General features: G+C 36.9%; 1 protein-coding gene across 2 annotated transcripts in view; it reads right to left on the bottom strand.

Annotated features, from left to right (window-relative positions):
- Positions 1–1,713: 1,713 nt before the first annotated feature.
- The window catches only part of LOC129876184 (protein FORGETTER 1), a 38,750-nt gene continuing 19,222 nt past the window's right edge, over positions 1,714–21,241 (bottom strand). Inside the window, exons 16-32 of one of the 2 annotated variants that reach the window (XM_055951534.1) lie at positions 21,048–21,220; positions 20,838–20,931; positions 18,247–18,344; positions 18,037–18,172; positions 17,717–17,823; positions 17,402–17,497; positions 17,222–17,309; positions 16,990–17,110; positions 9,660–9,771; positions 9,461–9,584; positions 9,316–9,393; positions 9,121–9,239; positions 6,203–6,256; positions 5,971–6,073; positions 4,703–4,831; positions 2,777–2,888; positions 1,714–2,053 (exon numbers count right to left, since the gene is read on the bottom strand). In XM_055951534.1, coding sequence (XP_055807509.1) covers positions 2,007–2,053; positions 2,777–2,888; positions 4,703–4,831; positions 5,971–6,073; positions 6,203–6,256; positions 9,121–9,239; positions 9,316–9,393; positions 9,461–9,584; positions 9,660–9,771; positions 16,990–17,110; positions 17,222–17,309; positions 17,402–17,497; positions 17,717–17,823; positions 18,037–18,172; positions 18,247–18,344; positions 20,838–20,931; positions 21,048–21,220 — 1,791 coding nt within the window. In that variant the 3' untranslated portion in view covers positions 1,714–2,006. Of the gene's footprint in view, positions 2,054–2,776; positions 2,889–4,702; positions 4,832–5,970; positions 6,074–6,202; positions 6,257–9,120; positions 9,240–9,315; positions 9,394–9,460; positions 9,585–9,659; positions 9,772–16,989; positions 17,111–17,221; positions 17,310–17,401; positions 17,498–17,716; positions 17,824–18,036; positions 18,173–18,246; positions 18,345–20,837; positions 20,932–21,047; positions 21,221–21,241 lie in introns of those variants that run through there. The other variant, XR_008763331.1, reaches the window with a different exon arrangement.

Here is a 21,241-nt window from a genome sequence, read left to right as displayed (position 1 = left end):
ATTTGAATTAGGCGATTTTGCCAGTTTTTCTTATGTGTTAGCCCACGGATTTTTTAGGTGCCGAGAGTCCGGATCAAATTTTCTTGGATTTTCCCATAGTAGCATCTGTAATGACCTGGGGAACGACTCCAGTATCCCTAGCGGGGCTTTAGACAGATTTTATTGGCGACGCTACAGGAATAAGGCTATTTTGCCAGTTTTTATTGTGTGTTAGTCCAAGATTTTTAGGTGTCTGGGTTTCGGGGCGAAATTTTTGGATTCTTCCATAGTAGCGTCCGTAACGACTAGAAAATGACTCTAGTAGCCCCGGCAGCGCTTTAGAGTGGTTTAGGAGCATTTTAATGGCGACGCAATAGAAATTAGAGGAATTAACCAATTTTTCGTGTGTGTTAGCCCACAGATTTTTTAGGTGTCGGGAGTTCGGGTCGAATTTTCTTGGAATCTTCTGTAGTAGCGTCCATAACGACTTATGGAACGACTCCAGTAGCCCCGGTGGTGCTTTAGAGGGGTTTAGGAGTATTTTATTACTGACGCAACAGAAATTAAGCGATTTGACAAAAAAATTTTGTGTGTTAGCCCATGAATTTATTAGGTGTCGGGGGTCCGGATCGAATTTTCTTGTATTCTTCCATAGTAGCGTCTGTTACGACCTGGGAATCGACTCCAGTAGCCCTAGCAGCGCTTTAGAGGGGCTTAGGAGCATTTTATTGGCGACGCAATAAAAATTAGGCAATTTTGCCAATTTTTCATTTGTGTTAGCCCACAAATTTTTTAGGTGCCGGGGGTCCGAGTCGAATTTTCTTGGATTCTTCTATAGTGGCATCCATAACAACTTGGGGAACGGATAAGTTAATGATGTTCTATAATGAAGTAAATTAGCATAATGAAAAAAATTAATTTTATTAATAATAATCAAAACTCCAATATTTATTGATAAAAGTGAAAATAGCAAAGAATAATAACTATACAAATATATTTCAATGTAGGAAATACAAACAAATAATTTAATTAAAAACAAATTTTTAAAGATTGTATTATTTAGATTTTAAATTATTTTAGATTATAATTTATGTAATACTCTATCAATGTCAATCAAAACTTGTTTATTTATAGAAGAGAATACTCATCGCCGTTTATATTACTTGACTCTCATTCTAAAAATAGTTATTTTAATTTACTTGTCCAATTTATGAAATTAAAAAAAAAAATCTTTTATTTTTACCCTTAGTATTAAATAACTGATAAAGTAGTAATAGTCAAATAGAAAGTTTCAAAATATTGTTAATAATGTTAGTTTAATAAAATACACCTCTAATTAATTTTTTTAAGGGATGTCATATATATCAAAAAGAGTCGGGTAATTTGAAACGCATGGATTAAAAGAGTGAAGAAACGAAAAAATACACATATGCATACATATACACACACTTAATGCATATTATATTGAAATAATGGCCATAAGAATAATATTAAATTTTGTGATAAATTCTTAAAAATATTACTCCACTTATAATGTTATATATCTATGTTAAAAAATAAATTATATATAATATAAAGAGAGATTAAATAAATGTGATATAACAAAGGTCAAATGGATAATGCATAGGATAAAGGGGAGAGTTTGATTATTGTTCAAAGTTGAGGGAGGAATTTGATTTTAAAAGCAAAGTTGGGAGGTGAATATGATTTTCGCCGCTTTTCCTTTTTGATGTATAGGTGTTGTTTTCCCAAATTTAAATTGTCATTTATACCTTCTCCATTAAATTGATCAAGGAAAATAATATCTTTCTTAAATCTGATTTACAAGGAATTGATATCCAAAAAAAATGATGCAAAAAGAATTTTGAGAGCTATGCGAGAGTGCTCAATCTCATTCCATGGACCTTGTAACTAAGACTGCTTCTCTACCACCATAAAATGCAGGGGCTATAGCTTCTTTCTGAAAGTGTATAAAGACAACAGCACATTGCCAGGCTATTCCAAAAAAATTTGCAACACAAAAAACCTTAATTGCACTTCTTTAATTCGTCAACATCTTTAACCCATGCCAAATCTGCAATCAAAAGTTCCAACACGAATCATATTTAACAAATAAAGGCATATCATTAACAAAATATAGCAGTTATCGTCTTAATAGTGAGGCAACCAGACAAGTGAAGAATAATGGATTTTACTGAATCAATCACTATAGCACTCTGAATTTACAAACAAAACATTACTATTGCGGATGTGTCACCTGGGAAACATGCACAAAAGATGGTTCCAACAAGATATTATTTTGGTTGCAATCCAGCAAGATAAAATGGCAAGAGTAATGAAACTTTTCTTATTAAATGCCAATTGACGTGAGGGCATGTCTAGAGGTGCTAAAAAATAGACTTTGGGCCTAACTCAACCCCAAAAGGTAGCTCATGAGGTGACGATTACCCAAAGTCATATAAGAAGAAAGACAACCCTTCCCTCGCCCATGCATGCCAACTAGAACATGGATAACATAAAATGGGAGCCCAACATTGGGAAACACAATAACAGGGATGGTACTTCCTCTAATACCATGTTAAGAAATAGACCTTGGACCTAACTCAACTAAAAAGATAGCTCATGAAGTGAGGATTAACCAAAATCATTTAAGTAGACAAATAAACCATCCCTCCCCCAATTTGGGACAGTTGACACAAGGAATCAAACCCTCAGCTCTCAAGTTGGCCGTGTGGCCCATTACTTAATGGAGGAAGACAACCATAAAATTGAGAAAGGAGAGAATCAAGAATATAACCTTGAAGCACTGCTTCTACTGCTGCATTTGGTATAAGCAACCCTACAATCCGTTGATTGTCAGCAGTTGTTACAATCTGTACAATGCGAATTCTTCGATGGCTTTGGCGAGCCTGCATCCAACAATAATTAAAACCAATAAACGAGTGAGTTTGGTGCAACGACCCTTTTAAAAATAGATTTCTTTGGCGAGCCTGTACCTAACAATAATTAAAACCAATAAACGAGTGAGTTTGGTGCAACGACCCTTTTAAAAATAGATATCTTTCTCTATGCAAGAAATAAAGCACAGACGATCTTGAGAAAAACTTCTATTGCATTGGAAAATCTCAAAATCTCAGATTGAGCTCTCTCACTCTAAACCTTCAAACTCCCTTTTTGTGTGGAAATAATGGTACTGCTATTTGACAGTTAAAATACTGTAGTTGAACCTTGATAAATCAACTCAATTTACAAGCAAGTGTTTCCATCCAAAGACTGGCACGATGTGTTATCTAATCCATTGGTAACTTCACTTGTGTTATTTTACATAATGAAAAACGGAAAAAGTACATGTCAAGGGAAAAAGTGAAGAGCCAAAACCCAGAACCTTCAGATCAGAAGATAACCATTTAAAATGAATCAGCCACAAATTTATGAAAACAGTAGGGATGGAGACATGGTCATGTTGGTGTGGGGTACCTAGAAATTGTTTGTTGGTTTGATGGACGAACACCTCTGAGTTTAGAACTCCAAGATTTGTTTAACGTGGCTGTAAGCTAAGTTGCTCGAACTCTTCAATTTCGATGCCGCACCCGTGTGGGATTCTCCAAAAAATATACTACTTTTGAAGAATTCTACACGCACCCGTTGACATTTTTGAAGAGTCCAAGCAACATAGGCTGTAAGATGAAAAATACACAATTGCAAACAACATAAGAGCTTCATAATCAACTATAATGTTGGGACTCAAGACTGAGGTAATGACTGGGAAATATGGTTAGTGAATAGGCATGAGAGGTTGGGTAGAAATCCAGACTCAAGTTGATCAATTGACAGAGGACAGGAAAAAAAACAGAGGACAGTTTTTCAGTGAAATCCAATTGGCCGACTAGCAACCAGGGAGGCATTAGTGACATTGGACAGGATTCAAAAAGTAGCCTTACACTTTGTGCTACAGATACCACATGAGTAGTAAGAAGGAAGAGACAAAGACATGCTTGTTTCTTCACTGTACGATAGCTAGTCAATTGAGGAATGCTTTCCTTGACCTCTAGGAGCTCCACTTGACTATGCCTAACAGTGGCCGGATGTTACAAAATGTGGAAAGGATATCCAGTACCAAAGGAAGTACAAAAATTGTGGAAAGCTGTTACTCTTTTGCTTTTGGTTGGATATTATTGAATGAGAGAAGAGAAGATGTTTCAATGGGCATGCAACAAACTCTAGTAGCCGTAAGAGAAGATGTTCACAGTCTTTATTTATTCTGAGCAGACACCATTTTTAAACTAGTCTAGTAAATCTCCCACCTTTTTGAGCTCCTTGTAGCTAAAACTGCTCTCAGGTTAGAGTCTAGATTAATGCCACAAAATGGCAAAATAGGGATATCAAAATCAAAATCGAAATTTAGACAAATGAAATTCATATGACAAAGACCAATTAATTAATCACAAAAGGAGAGTGATTCTGAACTCTATTCATTATAAACTTTCTTATCTTCAGACTTTCTCCAGCTCTTGTGTATCACGAGATACTCTCTATTTTTTGCATATTCCTAGTCGAAATTAGCACTCATGGATTGTTAGATAGTCATCCAGAAGAAAAAGATGAGTTATCTTTTTGGCTTTCTCAGCTCATGTATCCCTAGTGTAACACATCTCCAAGGTATATCAGAGAATATAATATAGGAAAATGATATTGGTAAACAAATGAATGAAGAATATCTTACTTGCTTAGAGAGCGCCTTCTCAACAGTTCCCCACACAGGAAGTATAAGCCCACCTAACACATTCACTTCCTGTACTCTTCTACCGACTGTGCAGAAACTGCCAAGCTTACAGTTCGGGCCATGCATGCACTGCAGATAAAACCCAGAGTGAGTTCTGAAAGCATCTGATGCTTGCAAAAATATCAGAAACAACCAATTCCCAAATACGACAAGGATATTTTCATTATCAGTAATCAGGCAAGCCCCCTCTCTGAGCATTCCTTTTACTAACAATCATGGCCTGCTAGAAACTTTGAAAGGTGATCCTCTTGTTTTCTTTTCTATGAAGCCTAGCTGGAATCGACATTTTCGTGTTGAAAGTACAAGTTTGCTTCACTTCCCATCTATCCAAGCCTTGATGGAAAGAATTACACAGTAGCTGTGATGGTGGGAGATAGTAGATACCCCGTTGAAATAGCCGAGGTGAGCACAAGCTGGCTCGGAACCACAGTAATCAAAAAAAAAAAAGACTATATGTTTGCTTCACATCAAATTGCTCTAATTTTATTTTATTTTTAACTATTTACGGGCAAATAAAGGTATACTAGAAACACATTATAAGGAGGGATGCATCTGTTCAAATCAAGACATAACAGCTTATATACAAAATCTATACACTGAAACCTAAAAAATATTCCAGCTCAATCCACATCCTACCTAGTACTCTCCACAAACACAAATACAAAGTTACTTAGCAAGGTCAATATTTTTATTCAGCAGTGTACATCATTGTCTTTCCTCCTCTTCATGCATTCAAGCCTTTGAGTTCTCTCAATTCAAGAATAGATTTTAGCCTTCTCCTCATCAGGTCCCCAGGAAATACTGAATTCTGCTGAAAATCCTACACTAGTTCCTATTCTAGAAGAGATTATGTCAAAAAGGAGGATGGGAATTAATAGTTCTCAATGAAGCAATTTAAACTATTCCTTTTTGCCCAGGTCTTTTTTCTATCAGATTAACTCTCCCATATCAGGGCAGCAAAACTTGAAGTTCAATGGGAGTTTTATTTGCTCTTAGATGACCAATTCACAAGAAGTTGTGCAGAGAAGATTTATAGTAATGATTAAGGGACTAGTTTATAAGTGAAAGTAGGATGCAGAAAACACCCTAGAATGCTGATTCTATAATTATGATAAGACTATATGTCCTTTCACATAAAAAACCAAGGAAGCTTCCCAGTACACTTTTCATCAGGGTATCCTGCAAGCTATGATCATAAAGAATTTTACCTGTTTCAATGAAACTTCGTATTCGTCTTCCCATCCACGACGAGCCTTTTCTAAGGATGATAGTTTCCGGTACTTGTCTTTCAATTCTACTAGGGGCATCTCCCTAAACATCGAGAGTGTTAAGTAAGGCATACACAAGGAAGCGGAAGATAGGGTAGGGTGCAGAGGATAAAGCAGTCAATTCCTAAAACGAAGAAGGTAACCTAAAGCCTAAATTAAAAGCCTTTAGTACCTAAGGGCCTCTCCAACAGTAGGACGAAATACCTTGTACATTCCTGAAGCAGAACTGGAACAATCACGAAACAGAAAGATCAAATTCACGAGCATTTGTACCAAAGGCACTTATATGAAAAAAAAATTAACATTGCATGCTTCAAAGAACTCAAAATTGAACATTTAAGACGAAAAAAATACAACTACAGGATAAAGACCTAGACCATGCATGAGCCTGCACTTAGTTGGAACCAACATATAGGAAATAAGAGATACCTCCAGCTCCCACAATAATTCATGATATTTTTAGTTGTGAAAGTAGGCAGCAAGAGAAACATCATTCTACGTATCTTTCCAATTAATACGAAAATTTTAAATTGCTACATGAAAGCTTGAGTGGTACATTTTTTACTTCAAAGTTTCACATTGTATATATGGTGCACATTGTTTGTAGATAATATTGTGTTGATTGATGAAACAAGCAAGGAACTAACGAAAAGTTGAAACTACAGCGAGTAAGGGTTTTAGGATAAGTAGGAGTAGGGAGGAATATACAAAGGTACATCCTCTAGTTTACACCAGAATGCCAACAAACATAAACATCTATCGAGAATAGAGAATTTTGATTTGTAGGCCCCTTGTTTTGTGGTACAACATCTTGTCTACAACTCTACTAATGGAACTAAATTCATCCCCTCCTTAAAAAATTTCTTTGAAGGAGCTTCTCACACACAGTAACAATATCTCATGAAAGAAAGGCATCCCCAAAGTGTCAGAAGATCCTCTTTAGCATGACCCAATTAATCCCAAACACACGAAAGAACTAAACTCAAAGTTGTCTAGCGCCTGAGTAAGAAAATGAATTTGTAAAGTTAAAGGGTTATCTTCTTTTTTTGTGAATTTTTTGCATACACACCGCCCACGAGGTCTATTAGGTTAGTTGACTGAATGCCACTCGTTGAAAACCATATTTTCTCTTAGTTTTCAAAAAAAAACCTTATTTTCTCCTCTTTTGTATGCTTTGTATAATGGGGTCTTCCCATTAAATTATTTCTTCATCAAAGTAATAACATGAAGATTAGATAAAATTCTATATGAGGGTACATGATGAGATTGGAAGATGCCTAATAATGTTAACATAGATGAATGTTGTTGTATGCGAAGGTTAAAATAGATATACAATCAATTAAAGATGGGACAAGATTACAATGATCACATACATATAACAGATATAAGCAGCAACAATAGAGGCTCAAATGAGAAGATAGCAAGAGATGGTTTAGTTATCCTACGTAGAATATGATTATGTAAGGTCTTAAAATTAGATGAGGAAGACAGAAAATCACATGGAAAGAAAATACAAAACCTAGAGTTTCTGCAAATAAATGTGTACTTAGCTAAATATAAAAAAAATGGATCTATATAAGATCTACCAACTAGTTGGGATTAAACTAGTTATCCGTGTAGCAAAAGTCATAAGAGTGAGATATAGAAAATCCTAAAGTTGTATTAAGGGGAAACCTTGTGCACTAAACCCCCGCTATGCACAGGTAAATGGGCTTGGATAGAGGGGAAAGGATATAAATCCATACATATAGACCATCTGATTTGGGATTAGGATTTGTTGATTGTGTTAATTAATTAGCATGATTTAAGGTGACTTTATTTTTTCCTTTTACTAGCGTAATTATATGAATACAATATTTTCTTTTATTGTAGTTTATTGTCTTTCCATAATCAGTTAGGATTCACTTTTTATAGATACCCCTTCTCGTGGAATGTAAAGACATATTGAATACAAAGAAGTCTTTTCTTCTTTCCTGCTCAAATTCTACACTTAACTTTGTCAACTCCTTGACTCTTAACTAACAATGTAAAGGAGAGCTGACTTTTTGCTACTTTGCTTTTGTAACTATTATGCATCTACTTGATGCCTGCAATAGAACTAATTACTTCATCAAAAAATTCTACACTTATGAAGCTAATGTTTTGTCAGGGTGCTAATTCCTTGTAGAATCTAGCAAAAGTAATCAATGTCTTAACATAATTAACAGCAAGTCGCCTGTAACTAAGAATGATTCCTACCTTGCAAGTTAAACAATATTTCACCTATAAGCAACGATATTAGGAGTCAAAGGAAAAAACATGATGGCCTCATAAAAGGACTTTGTAAAGGAACCTTGCAGTACCCTTAGGCATCACATGGAAGAAAATAACAACACTCGGAAACTTAATTTTTCCTTTTCCTAGCGTAATTATAAGGATAGAATTTATTGTAATTGATTGCCTTTCCTTAATTAGTTAGGATTTACTTGTATAAATACCCCTTCTCATTGGATGTACTGAAATACAATGAAGCCTTCTCTTCTTTCTCAGAGCCCGTTTGGATAGGCTTTAAGTTGGTCAAACCAACTTATAAGCCCCTTTTTAGCTTTTGGACGTGTTTGCCTAATGCTAACTTTAAGCCATAAAGTTCTTAAAGTCAGTCAAAAATGAAAAGTTAGGATTTCTAACTTTTTTTTCTAAGTGGTTAAAGCCATTTTGTTTGACCATGGAAATTACTTTTATATCCTTTATATTTTAACTAAATTCCCAAACTACCCTTTTTATTCTTTTAATCCTAAAATTCAAACACTTATTTTCAACATAAGCACTTTTATCCAAACACTCAACTGCTTATTTATAAAAATAACTTTCAGCACTTCAAAGTTCTAAAAGCACTTCATACATAAAAGTTACTTTTTTTAAGCTCATCCAAACGGGCTCTCAAAATTCTACAGGATTGAAAGGTAGTTGACTGATCTAGACATAATTCATTGTGTATGCAAAAGAAATACAATCTGGTGCATTAAACCAAGTGTAATTAGGTTGACTGCACTTGCAAACCAATTTATCAACATACAGAAATAGAAAACTACCGACCAAGAATTTCCATACCCTTCAAATGCTAATAAAAAATGTCGTCTTCCCAACCATTCTCGTTTGGATTCATAGAATCCATTATTAGTTGAACTAGACTCATCCTTTTGCTTCTCTTCAAGCAACGCATAAGCACACTACAGGTAGAGAATAAAAGGTTACAAAGCAAAATTGGACGGTAACTATCTAATCAAGTTTATAATGGTAATATACCTCCCACATCAATCCCCGGTCCAATGTAAAAGTGAACAATATGGTTGAAGCCCCGGACAAGTTGTCAACATGAACAGTCTGTAATACATTGATGTCACAAGATAGTTTATGTAAGAAAGCAAAGAGAAAATAGGAACAGCGTAACCTTTGGCGTCCCTTGTAGTTCAACAGAGGTAGCTTTCAAGTCAACAATTCCAGAGTCTAAATGTCCTTCAAGGCGTGCATTCTGAACTAAAAGATCAAGAATGCTGACAAATAACTCAAATAGCCTGAATTCAAAAAAAACTTGTATTATTATAGACATGGATAACAAGCATCAATATTTAAATTGTTAGAGACTAGACCTATTTTGGATTTCAGGTGGCAACCCCAAGAGCCTGTTAAGGAAACGCCCAACATCATGCATGTCTGAATCAACTATACGGCCAGAAAGCTTTCCAGAGTCCTTTCCATTACCTTAACAATCAACAAAAGCAAAGAGTGGAAAAAGGGTAAGTTTGGGACGAGAGGATAAACACAGAAATAGTAGTCACCAAACACAAACAAGTTTGACTATTCTTTTAAGAAGGCAATTTTAGCTGCTTTCAACAATGGACGATAATTCTTGCTACCAAGTCAACGAAACAAGAACAAACACCACTGGCAATTAAGATGCATGAATGTATGCACAAGCATGTGTGCGGGCATAGAAGCTACAAATTCCTAAGAGTCTCAAGCAAAAGCCCTCCAACTTAAAGAAAGCAAATTATAAGGTTCATTTTTAAGCAAAGAAAATCAAACACCACTTAGTCAGGCAGCTTGTGTGGCCTTCTATTAAAATTATAAAACCTCAAAGAGGAAAGTATCTGATAAGAGTACCAAGAAAGGTTCTTTGTTGGGTGTGGGAAAAGAAAGGAAGTCATGCTAAATATATAAATGCCATAAAGGACATGTATGAAGAAGCCATCAGTGGTGTAACAGTAATAGGAGACTCAAAGGAGTTTTCCATCCCGTGGATTTACACCCGGGGTCAACATTGAGCCCCTGCTTATTTACTTTAGTTATGGGTGAGCTAACCAATACAATACAAGATGAGGTCCCAAGGGTATTCTATTTGTTGATGATATTGTGATAATTGAATAAACTAGTAAGAGTGTCAACCAAAAGTTTGAACTATGACGAAAAACTCTGGGGAGTAAGGGTTCTGCACTGCAAGTTAGTCAGCATAAGAAGAGTGAGACTGAGGTGAGATTAAATGAGACTATGGTGTTTTTTTAAATCAAGAAAAAGAATTCATTAATAATAACAATGCCAACTTGGCCGTATACAACAGGTATACCAAAAAAGGAGAGACCTACACAATATTTTTTTTGAAACTAGTAACTTTGTATTCCTCAGCATTAAGGGCTATGCTGGCCACCTCCAAAAGTGTTAATTACATAGAAAGAACAAACAAAAGAAAATAGGAAAACTTACAGAGCTCCTATGAAATCCACTACTTGAATTTCTTCTTCTATATTCATTTCTTTACACCAAAAACCTAAAGTGGTAATTACTTTCCACTTAATCTTCTCTATAGTGCATTCTTTCCTTACAAAAATTTTCTGATTTCTCTCCTTCCATATGATCCACCAGATACAAGCTGGTACTGTTCTCCACCACCTCTTCTGGCTCTTGGTACCTCCCCTTCTGACCCAAAAACTTAGTAGGTCTGCTGTATGTTCTGGCATAATCCAATTAATGCTAGCTAAATTGGTGAATAGAGCACATACTTTTGTTGTTACCTTGCAGTGGAGGAACAAATGACTATCGGTTTCTAGGGCCTCTTTGCAAAGATAACATCTCGAGGCAATAATTCTTCCCCTCTTTTGAAGTGCATCATGTGTCAGGCAAGCTCTGCTGGTTACCAACCAAGTGAAACATTTCATCTTAATAGAGGCTACACACAATATGGTTCTCTCTAAAAGACACTTTATCCTCTATACAATCAAGAACTACATGGGTGCACTAAAAGAAAAATAAGGAAATGGAGATTACTCTTTAATTGACCAAATTTCATCTCTACCCCTTCAAAACCCTCTTATTTCTCTCTCCAAATGACTCACATTAAGACAAGAGTAACATTCCACGACTTGTACCTTCATCTCCTAGCTCCGCTCTTCCAGTTGAACATCAACTATTTCACAGATCGTGGCATTACACATGAGACGTCAAACTATCTAGAGATATCACACCACAACCTCGTGGCTAACTTACAATGTAACAGAATATGATCCACGTCCTCCCCTGCCTCCTTACAAGGAAAACATTAGCTTATGCAGACAACCTATCATATCCTAAGATGTTTCACTGTCAATATTACCCCTCTAATGTTCCCTCTCTATCCTAGTGTTCTCTCTCTTTCTCTAGAGCAAAACAATAAAATAATTCCACCACTCTCCATTGCACGTCGTTGCCCTGACGACAACCCTCCACCACCGGCGACCACGTATGATTTCCCCAGCCCCTCTTTCTTTATCCCTTTCTCTCCCCCTCTCTTTTTTTTTGTTGCACTGTCAACACCGATCAACAAGAATCCAGCGACCCCATCCCGGTGCCCGTTGGACCAAGGGGTACATCAGACCTTGTCGGATTTCGGCAAACCTGCCCAAAGTAGTTTTTCTATTCCTATCGACTCCCAAGTACGATCCACCACCTCCGTTCTTTTCTTTCCTTAACAGATTGCACAGACCCTTATAGTTACTTGATTGTAAACTGATTTCCTTAAATCAGATATTGGGTTCATGAATTTATTGCTGCACCATCGTAAATATTACTACATTTTTGGCTCCTACTTTGATCTGGTATCCTTCAGTTTGCTTCTTTTATTTCTTCCTTGTATTGCGTGGCTATCAGTCTATCACTATCTAGATTTGGAGTTTTTGATTTACAAGTTGCCCATTTTTTATTATTATTTTTTGTGTTTTTTCGTGTGTGATTATTGTGCTCTTAATAATTTTACACTTGATTATTCTATAACCGATTAGTTTGCATTTACTTTAGCAATTCTGGTGAACGATGGTAGACTAGAGCCATATCTTCGGTCGGGGCTGGGGGCAAGGGGCGGGAGTGGTAAGTGGGTTAAAGGTTCTTCCAAGCTGAGAGTGGAGTCTTGGAACATAGCGACATCGACAAAGAAGTCCATAGAGCTAGTGAAAATTCTCAAGAAGATGAAGATTAATATTGTGTGTGTCTAGGAGACCAAATGGTCGGTGGGTGGACGGGTTTAAGTTGTCGTACTTAGGAGACTCGAGGGATACTAATGGAGAAGGCATTTTAGTAGATGGGGACCTAAGGGAGCAAGTGGTGGAGGTTAGAAGGATCATGATAACTATCAAGATAGTCGATGGAGAGCTTACTTTGAACTTTATTAACGCACACGCCCCGCAAGTGGGCTTGGCTGAGGAGGTCAAGTAGCACTTTTGGGAGGATTTGGACGAGGTGGTGAGGGGTACAGCGCTAACCGAGAAGCTATTCATTGGTGGATATTTCAATGGTCACATCGGGGCAACTTCAAGTGATTTCGATGATGTGCATGGAGGCTTTGGTTTGGGGGATAGAAACGGAGGAAGAGAGACAATCCTGGATTTTGCTAAAGCTTTTGAGTTAATGATAGTTATTTCGTATTTTCCGAAGGAGGACCATTTTGTTACCTTAGAAGGCTTAGATAGATTACTTACTCCTCAGAAATGGCGATAGAGACCTTTGTAGGGACAACAAGGTTATCCCAAGTGAGAATCTTACTACCAGTGTTTTGGACGGCGAAAGGCGACAAGGGCCCGCCTCGCCACGCGGAGCTCGCCGCTCGCCTTTTTGAATTGAGGCGCCAATTAATACCAAATTCTTAAAATATTTAATTGCATATATAAATGTCCAAAATCTCAGTAGCAATAACATATATTAGCAAATATTTCAATTCAAAAACTAATAGTAGATACTAAAAATCTAGAACTTGAATGATTTAATAATTCATAAGACAATTGACAAACAATACTAGAACTCTAAAAGTCTATTCTTCTTCAAGATTATCAAAATTAGTATAAAATTAAATTTATTATTGCAGAAATAAAAATAGAAGAATTAAATTATTATTTTTTAAAAAATAACTATTTATGGACAAATAAATACTATGTTAATTATTTATGATAAAAATAAATATAGAAGAATTAAAAAAAAAATTAAAAAACTATTGGCAGATTGCTCATTGCAGTTACAGTTAGTGACTCAGTACTCAGTAGCTCTAAAGTCCAAAAATATAAAAACAGGGCACTAGAAAAATAGAGCACTCTGCTGACTGCTGAGTCGACTGAAGAAAAGAAGAAGAAGAAGAAGAAGAGAAGGAAAAAAAAAGAACTGAAGATGAAGACTGAAACGTACCTGTTGAGAGTTGATATTTGAGCAGCTGAAGAAGAAAGAAGAAACAAGAACTGGAGAAAGTCGCGACTTGTGCGAACTGCGAAGGAGAGAACAGGATCGCGGCTGTCTCTCGCAGGAGAGAATAGAGTGCAGGACTGCAGATTTGTCAAAATAACCAAAAAAAAACTAATATGTTTCTTTTAATTATTAAATCAGTTCGTTTTTTTAAAAAAAATACAAATGGCGCGCCATTCTCGCCGTGCCTCGCCTGGTAGCCTCTCGCAATTCTGTCGCCTTGCGTCGTCTTTTGGATCTCGCCTCGCCACGCAGAGAAAAGGAGACAAGCCATCGCCTCGCCTTGCCATGTCGCCTTGGGCGAGAGGCGAGCACCTTTCAGAACACTGCTTACTACCCAACATAAGATCTTGGCTATGGACTTGAAGATTAAGAGGGAGAGGATGAAAAGGAATTTGTATGACCGGCAAAGGATCAAATAGGCTGGCTTGACCCCTGACAGGGGAGATGGGGGAGAAGTTGACTGCGAGGGAGCTTGGGGAGCAGTGAATATGCAAACAACATAAGGGTAGGACAACTAGTTGCATTAGGGAAGCAGCTAGAGAGGTGCTTAGGGTTTCGACAGGTAACTTCGGTGGTCATCGAGGATATTGGTGGTGGAATGAAGAAGTCAAAGGCAAAGCGGAAGCAAATAAGGTTGTTTATGCAAAGTTAGTTGAGAGGAAGGATGAGGGGGAAAAGTGGACAAATAAGGAAAGGTATAAGAAGGCGGTGAAGTGAGCGATTAGGACGGCAAAAAGAGCAGCTTTCGAATGCTTGTATTTTGAACTAGGGGAGAAAAGGCGGATATAAGAAGTTGAACAGGCTCGCCAAGGTGAGAGAGAGGAAGGCTCGATACATGGATCAAGTGAATTGTATCAAAGACATGAAAGGCTAAGTGCTGATGAAAGACACTCGTTAGACGAAGATGGCAAGTAAACTTCCATAAAATCTTGAACGAAGAAGGGACAAAGATATTGCGTTGGTTTACTTGGAGCACTTTGAGGGACATCGAGATTTTGGGTATAGTAGGTGTATTAAGGCTAAGGAGGCTAAGGGTGCTAATTGTAGGATGAGCGAGAGGAGAGAGAACAGACCAGAAGAGATTCCAATGAAATTTTGGAAAAGCACAGACAAGGCAAGTATGCAATGGCTCACTCGGTTGTTTAATGACATTTTTAAGTAGCAATGATTTTGTAGTACAAGAATAAGGGTGATATCCAAAACTGCAACAATTACAAAGGTTTTAAGCTACTAAGCCGCACTATGAAAGTTTGAGAAAGGATGGTGGAGACTAGGGGTGTGTCCATTTTTGAGAACAAGTTCAGATTCATGTTGAGGCTATCAACTACAAAGTCATTTATCTTGTAGGAGACTGGTGAAGAAATATAAGGAAAGGAAGAGGGACTTACATATGGTGTTCATTGACCAAGAAAAAGCCTACAACAAAGTCCCAAGGAAGTCCTATGAAGATGCCTGAAGACTCGAGGTGTAACAGTGGCTTACATTAGGGTGATGAAGGACATGTATGATGGAGCCAAGACCCGGATAAAAACAGTAGGGGAGAGAGCACTTCCATCAATGCTTAGCCCGTTTCTATTTGCCCTGTTGATGGATGATTGTCATGACAAATTCAAGGTCAGATGCCATGATGTATGTTATTTTCAGATGACATCTACCGACTAAAGAGACTCACGACGGAGTCATCGCTAGGTTGATGATTTGGAGACAAACTCTATAGTCTAACGATTCAGGTTGAGCAAGACTAAAACAAAATACTTGAGTGCAAATTCAGTAATGCTACGCATGAGGCATGCATGGAAGTGAGGATTGATACACATGTTATCCCCAAGAGAAAAACTTTTAAGTATCTTGGGTTTTTAATCCAAGGAAATAGGGAAATTAACGATGATGTCACACATCATATTGGTATGGCATAGCTAAAATGGAGGCTTGCCTCTGGAGTCAATCCTCACTTGAGGTGAATCTAAAACAAATTCAAGCTTAAATGCAAACAATTTAGATATCTACGCTCGTTTTTCAAGAGAAAGAATGATAAATGAAAATGTTACACGAGAATCAAATGGTTATAAGACTAGCAATATTGTATGGAGTGAATGTTGGACTGCTAAAGTCCTGCACATCCACAAGATGGATGTCGCAGAAATGGGAATTCTAGGATAGATGTGCAGACATATAAGATTATACAAGATTAAAAATGACCACACATATTAAGGATAAAATATGAGAACATCGCTTGAGATGGTTTCATCACGTTTTCAATTGACCTCTAGATGCACTATTTAGCACATGTGAAACCGCGGTGAGGGAAGATTTTAAGACTGGCCAAGGTAGACCTAAAATCTCATGAAAGAAAGTTGTCTCGAAAAACCAATAGTCACTTGGAATCAATGCAGACTGCAAAAGATAGGGCACAATGGGGAAAAAAGCTTAAATAGGCAAATACCGATTAGTTGAAATTTTTTTTGGTCATGTTAATATGTTTACCTTAGGTCTTATGCTTTATAGCAATTATCTATCCCTATTACAATTTTTTATGCCAGTACGAAATATAAAGAGCTTCTAATATTTTTAGTTTTTGTTTTGTAAATTGTTGGCCTATTATTAATTTAATTCAGAAACATGAGGATTCAAATAGCAAACAACAACTTGGTTGGTATTGAGACAAAGTTATTGTTGTAGGGAAGTACTCCCTCCGTCCATTTTTACTTGGCTAGTATTGACTTGGCACACCTCTTAAGGAGCAAAAATAGAATAAGAATTTTACTACATCACCATTTAAATATAATGAATTCAATGCTTTGGGAAACAACTATAGTTAATAATAAGGGACAATAAGGAACTAAGTGACAAGTTCTCTGGATTTTCAACTGGACAAGTAAAGTGGACATCATAGTACAGTCGACAAGTAAAAGTGGACAGAGGGAGTACAAGAAAGGGGACTAGACCATACCGTACTAATCCAATTGAAAGCCAAAAGAACTTCATGTATAGCAGGCAGATACAATGAGCAAGTAGCCATTAAGTTTTAATCGAATGGTTTAACAGGACATCCTCTACACTTCCTTTTTTTTTTTTTGCTTAAAGAAGTTTTCCAGAGTCATAGATACTTGATCAAGAGGCTGTGATGACTTAGATAGCCCTGGTAAACTTCTTATGCTAGCATGCATTTTGCTCCACTAATAATTCTGTCAATTGATTCATTTTAAAAACTAAATGTAGTACCAAGAACTGAGTCTCTTATTATTCCAACAGAAACAAGTGCAGCTTTCCCCTTCAAAATAAAATCCTGTATAGCATCTGGTATATCAGCAGAACAACCCGGTGGTACAAGTGGCAAAGGATCCTGCAAACCATTTAGCATGTTGAATTTTCACTTGTACACATACATGCTAAAGTGGGAAATGAATGGAATACAAGATAAAAAATGACAGTATCGAGCAAAAGTCAAAGACACCTGCTCCATGATCCCTCTATACAACATCACAAGGGCCCTTTTTCCATAGGAACTATCGTAGTTATAAGCACTAAGAGATAGTCCAGCTCTGCAATATATCCAGAACAATTGAAAAGAGCCGACACTTTGCATGTTATCATAATCAGACTTGCAACATATGCTAAGCAATATCGCACTCACCGACGATCTCCCTGAGTCAGTGCCCCAAGTGATTCAAGTCTCTTGGCGACAACGGATGCAAACCGCCGTTCACCACCAAGATTAGTAAATAGTAGCCTGTATATATTGAGAGAGAGAAAAATATCATATGTGCAAAATATGAAACAAGTGATTTATACAGGGGAATTAATTTCTGGCAAGTACGAAAAACATATTTAATAGCAACTTGTAACACTCCAGGCACGCCATCAAATAGTTACAATGGCAATTTGTTAAACCAGGTTTGCCATCTTATTGCACAACCATTATTCACATGTAACCAGACACGGTACCTACTTATACTCAGGTGCTGAAGCTTGATTTGAGCGATGAGTTCTTCCAAACTGTTGAATTGCCCGATCAGCACTCCAAGGTAACTCCAGAGTCAAATGGACCCTTCTTCTCTGACACAAGGGAAGGAATTCAAACAACATAATCAGAAAACAACTATCAAAAGCAGCTAATCCATTAAGGATCAGAAGATAAATATAGAAAAGAGTATGTCTAGTACATTTACACACACACATATATATATACATATAAGAGATGATATCTTTTACTATCTTCACTGAAGTGGCCATGCATTAAATGATGAAAACAAAAAACCAAAAAGCTACCTGGTTTAAAGCCCTTCTATCAGCTTGCAGAGAAACACCAGCTGATCCAGCTTCAGATATTATAGCTACCAGCTTCTTCCCTTCCATGAAGAGCTGTTTCTCATGTATATTGACCATTTCCATGCTTACATCCTTCCTGAAGCAAGAAAAAATTGCTAAGCCTAATGAGAAAAATAGATCTATAATTTGATTTAAACATAGCAAACTCACGTATTTCGCGCCTGATAGGTGACACCTTTTCCATTAGAGGCCCTCACAAGCATGCCTTTTCTCCCTGTTATTTCTGCCACTTTCTCTGGGCCCCCAAGCTGCATAAGACTTGAAATATGTAAATCTGTGATTATATAATACCTCCAAGAAGCGCTTGGTTGGGTGCAAATGTGGAATCTCGCAATGCCTCGAAATTTGCAACTGGGTGCAAAGAATCTTTCTTCAAGTTAAAAATAACTTGTCTTTTAGTCCTTTGTTCAGAAAGCATAACGAAGGCCAAATATAAACTATTTTTAAAAGTAAAGTTGTAAATTTAACCCTTTCCCCTTCTAAAATGTAGGTTGAGTAGTAAGGTGGATAGTAGGAGCTACAAAACATACCGGAAAAAAGGGAGGAGGATAAGGACAAAAGAGAATGAAGATGAAGGAGGTATGCCAGAAGAGTGGAATAGGGAGACCAAAGGGGGCTACATTAGTTTGGGGACAGGAGAGCTGGAAGTAGGCTGGTTCCGATGGCTATAGGGAGAAAGGATGGTGCATGCTACAGGATCTTGAAGAGGTATGTGATGTTGTGTATGAGTGTGGAGAAAAGAGCCTTGTATAATTGAGAGGGACTGTGGAGGTGTTCATTTTTTTCCTTTTTTTTTTTTTTGGGGGGGGGGGGGGGGGGACACTCTCCATCAATCATATTTTTCGTTGAAGACAAGTGAGGAAATGATTCTTCTTTACTTCACTCAAATTGCTTACACAAAATGGCTATAATGCCTAGGTATTTATATTACTTTTCTAGCATGTACCTAGTCTAGTAGATGTACCTAAATTTAATTCCAAACTATTTTTCTTAGTTCATGAGCAAAATCATATATGCATCCTAATCAATTTCCTAATACATGAACTAAGAAATTTATGTACATGAGATGAATCTAGTTTATTTTTTCAACACTCTCCTTTAAACTAGATTCATCAGTCCAAAAGTATTTTGGAAGACGTCAATCTTTAAGGCTTGTAGAGGCATCCACAACTTGGTTTTGTTACTTCAAAAATTTGAGCTCGATTTCTTTCTTAGATTTTTCTCTATCTCATCCATGTCCATGGCCTCTTTGATGGGGAGTCTCCTTCAAAGAAAGCTTTGATTGCAAAGCTAGTTCAAATTCTTGTTCCGACTTCTTTGATGATTGATCTTTCTTCATTGCAAAGATCCAATAAGTTCATCTATGGCCATAATGTCCAAATCCTTGGACTCATCAATAACAACCACATATTAAATCGTAAATTCAAAGATCAAATAACTCTTAAGTTCATCTATGGCCATGATGTCCAAACCCTTGGACTCATCAACAACCACCACAAAATTAAATCGTAAATTCAAAGATCAAATAACTCTTGCACCGACCTGAACATCCTTCAAATCATCTTCATATCTTCTCCTCATCATTATCATTTTTGTCATCATCTTCATCTTTTCCTTATGAGACATCTCTTCACTAATCCTTTGACAGAAGAGTGTAGATTTTCATGTACATCTTCTCATGGCAGCAGTATCATTTGTTACCTGTCTATTCAAGATTCGCTGTTGTGCAACTACTTCAGCAGGGTTGACACTCTTGTTGGGCTCCATGGCGTCAGCAAAATCCTTCAGAATAACTTTTGAAGACTCATTCTTTCAAATCTTTGCAAATTGGGATTCCACAAAGGTCCCTCAAGACAAGTGTCTCTGATACCAAATATCAGAAATTTGGGAGGAGAGGACGCTCAAATAACTCAAATTCTCTTTGAAGACAAGTGGGAAATAATTCTTCTTTACTTCACTAACTTGCTTACATAAAATGGCTGTAATACCTAGGTATCTATAGAACTTTTCTAGCAGCACCTAGTCTAGTACAAAACTTTTTAGATTGGCTACTTCATGAACAAAATCATATATGCATCCTCATAAATTTCCCAATACATGAATTAAATAAATTCATGCACTTGAGATGAACCTAGTTTATTTTTTCTACAAGATTGACGAATTTGTCTAGTCATAATCATTTAAATTGAAAGACTGTTTCTCTTCCCTTTTTTTTAATTGAGTAGAAAAGACTGTCAAAGTACCTATATCCAAAATTAAAGTGCAAACACCTAAAAACATGAAGCCATAAAGAGAACCACTCTCTACTATGTTTTACTTTAAACAACACAACATTCGGAAAAAGTACACTGAGCACCCTATGTGCTGGAGCAGGACTGCAAAAAGTAGTGAAGACCACATGGATCATAATACTAGCATGTATATGGTGGTGTCTCCGGAGGGAAAGAAATGGAAGGTGTTTTGATAGACAAGACGGCACTGCCAGTTGGGGTGTTAAACAGATGAAATCTGACTGTACCTTTTTAATCTCCTGTTGGGGTGTAAAATGGATTTGGTAAATGATGCTGAAACCCTGTTACAGGGTATAGAAAGTCTGGGATTCGATTTTGGTTTTAGGGGAATGGGGATATAACCAGGTATAATCTTTGTGCTAGTCTGCTTAACCATATTTAACATTTTTTTAGAAGTACACAGAGGGACACAACACATAGAAGGGATTACCAATAAAGAATAGGAAGAACCTGATCAATAATATCATCCAACGGATTGTTTGGAAGATCCAAAGAACGAATTATATCCAAAATTTTGGACCTTCTCTCCAGAGCTCCTTCATACCTTAACATCACATAGGTGGTTAGTTTTGAACCTTCCACAAACACTGACTGAGATGATCTATGATGAAGCGAAAATTGAACATAATCAGACAAGAATCACATTTTCACATGTTCCACCTTTTTGATAGTTCAGCAACATAGGCATGTCGTGCTTGTATATATTCATCTGTCTTTTCCTTGCAAGAATGGCAACACCAATCCTCAGAAACTGACTCCACAACAGGTGGAACTAAACATGCCGGATGTACAAGTTGGCTACAACAGGAACACTGGAGCAATTTTTTCCTCTCCTAATTGGATGACCACCGATA

This window comes from Solanum dulcamara, chromosome 12 (assembly GCF_947179165.1).
Source record: "Solanum dulcamara chromosome 12, daSolDulc1.2, whole genome shotgun sequence".
Lineage (NCBI taxonomy): Eukaryota > Viridiplantae > Streptophyta > Magnoliopsida > Solanales > Solanaceae > Solanum > Solanum dulcamara.
This window is presented reverse-complemented; position numbering and strand designations above follow the sequence as displayed.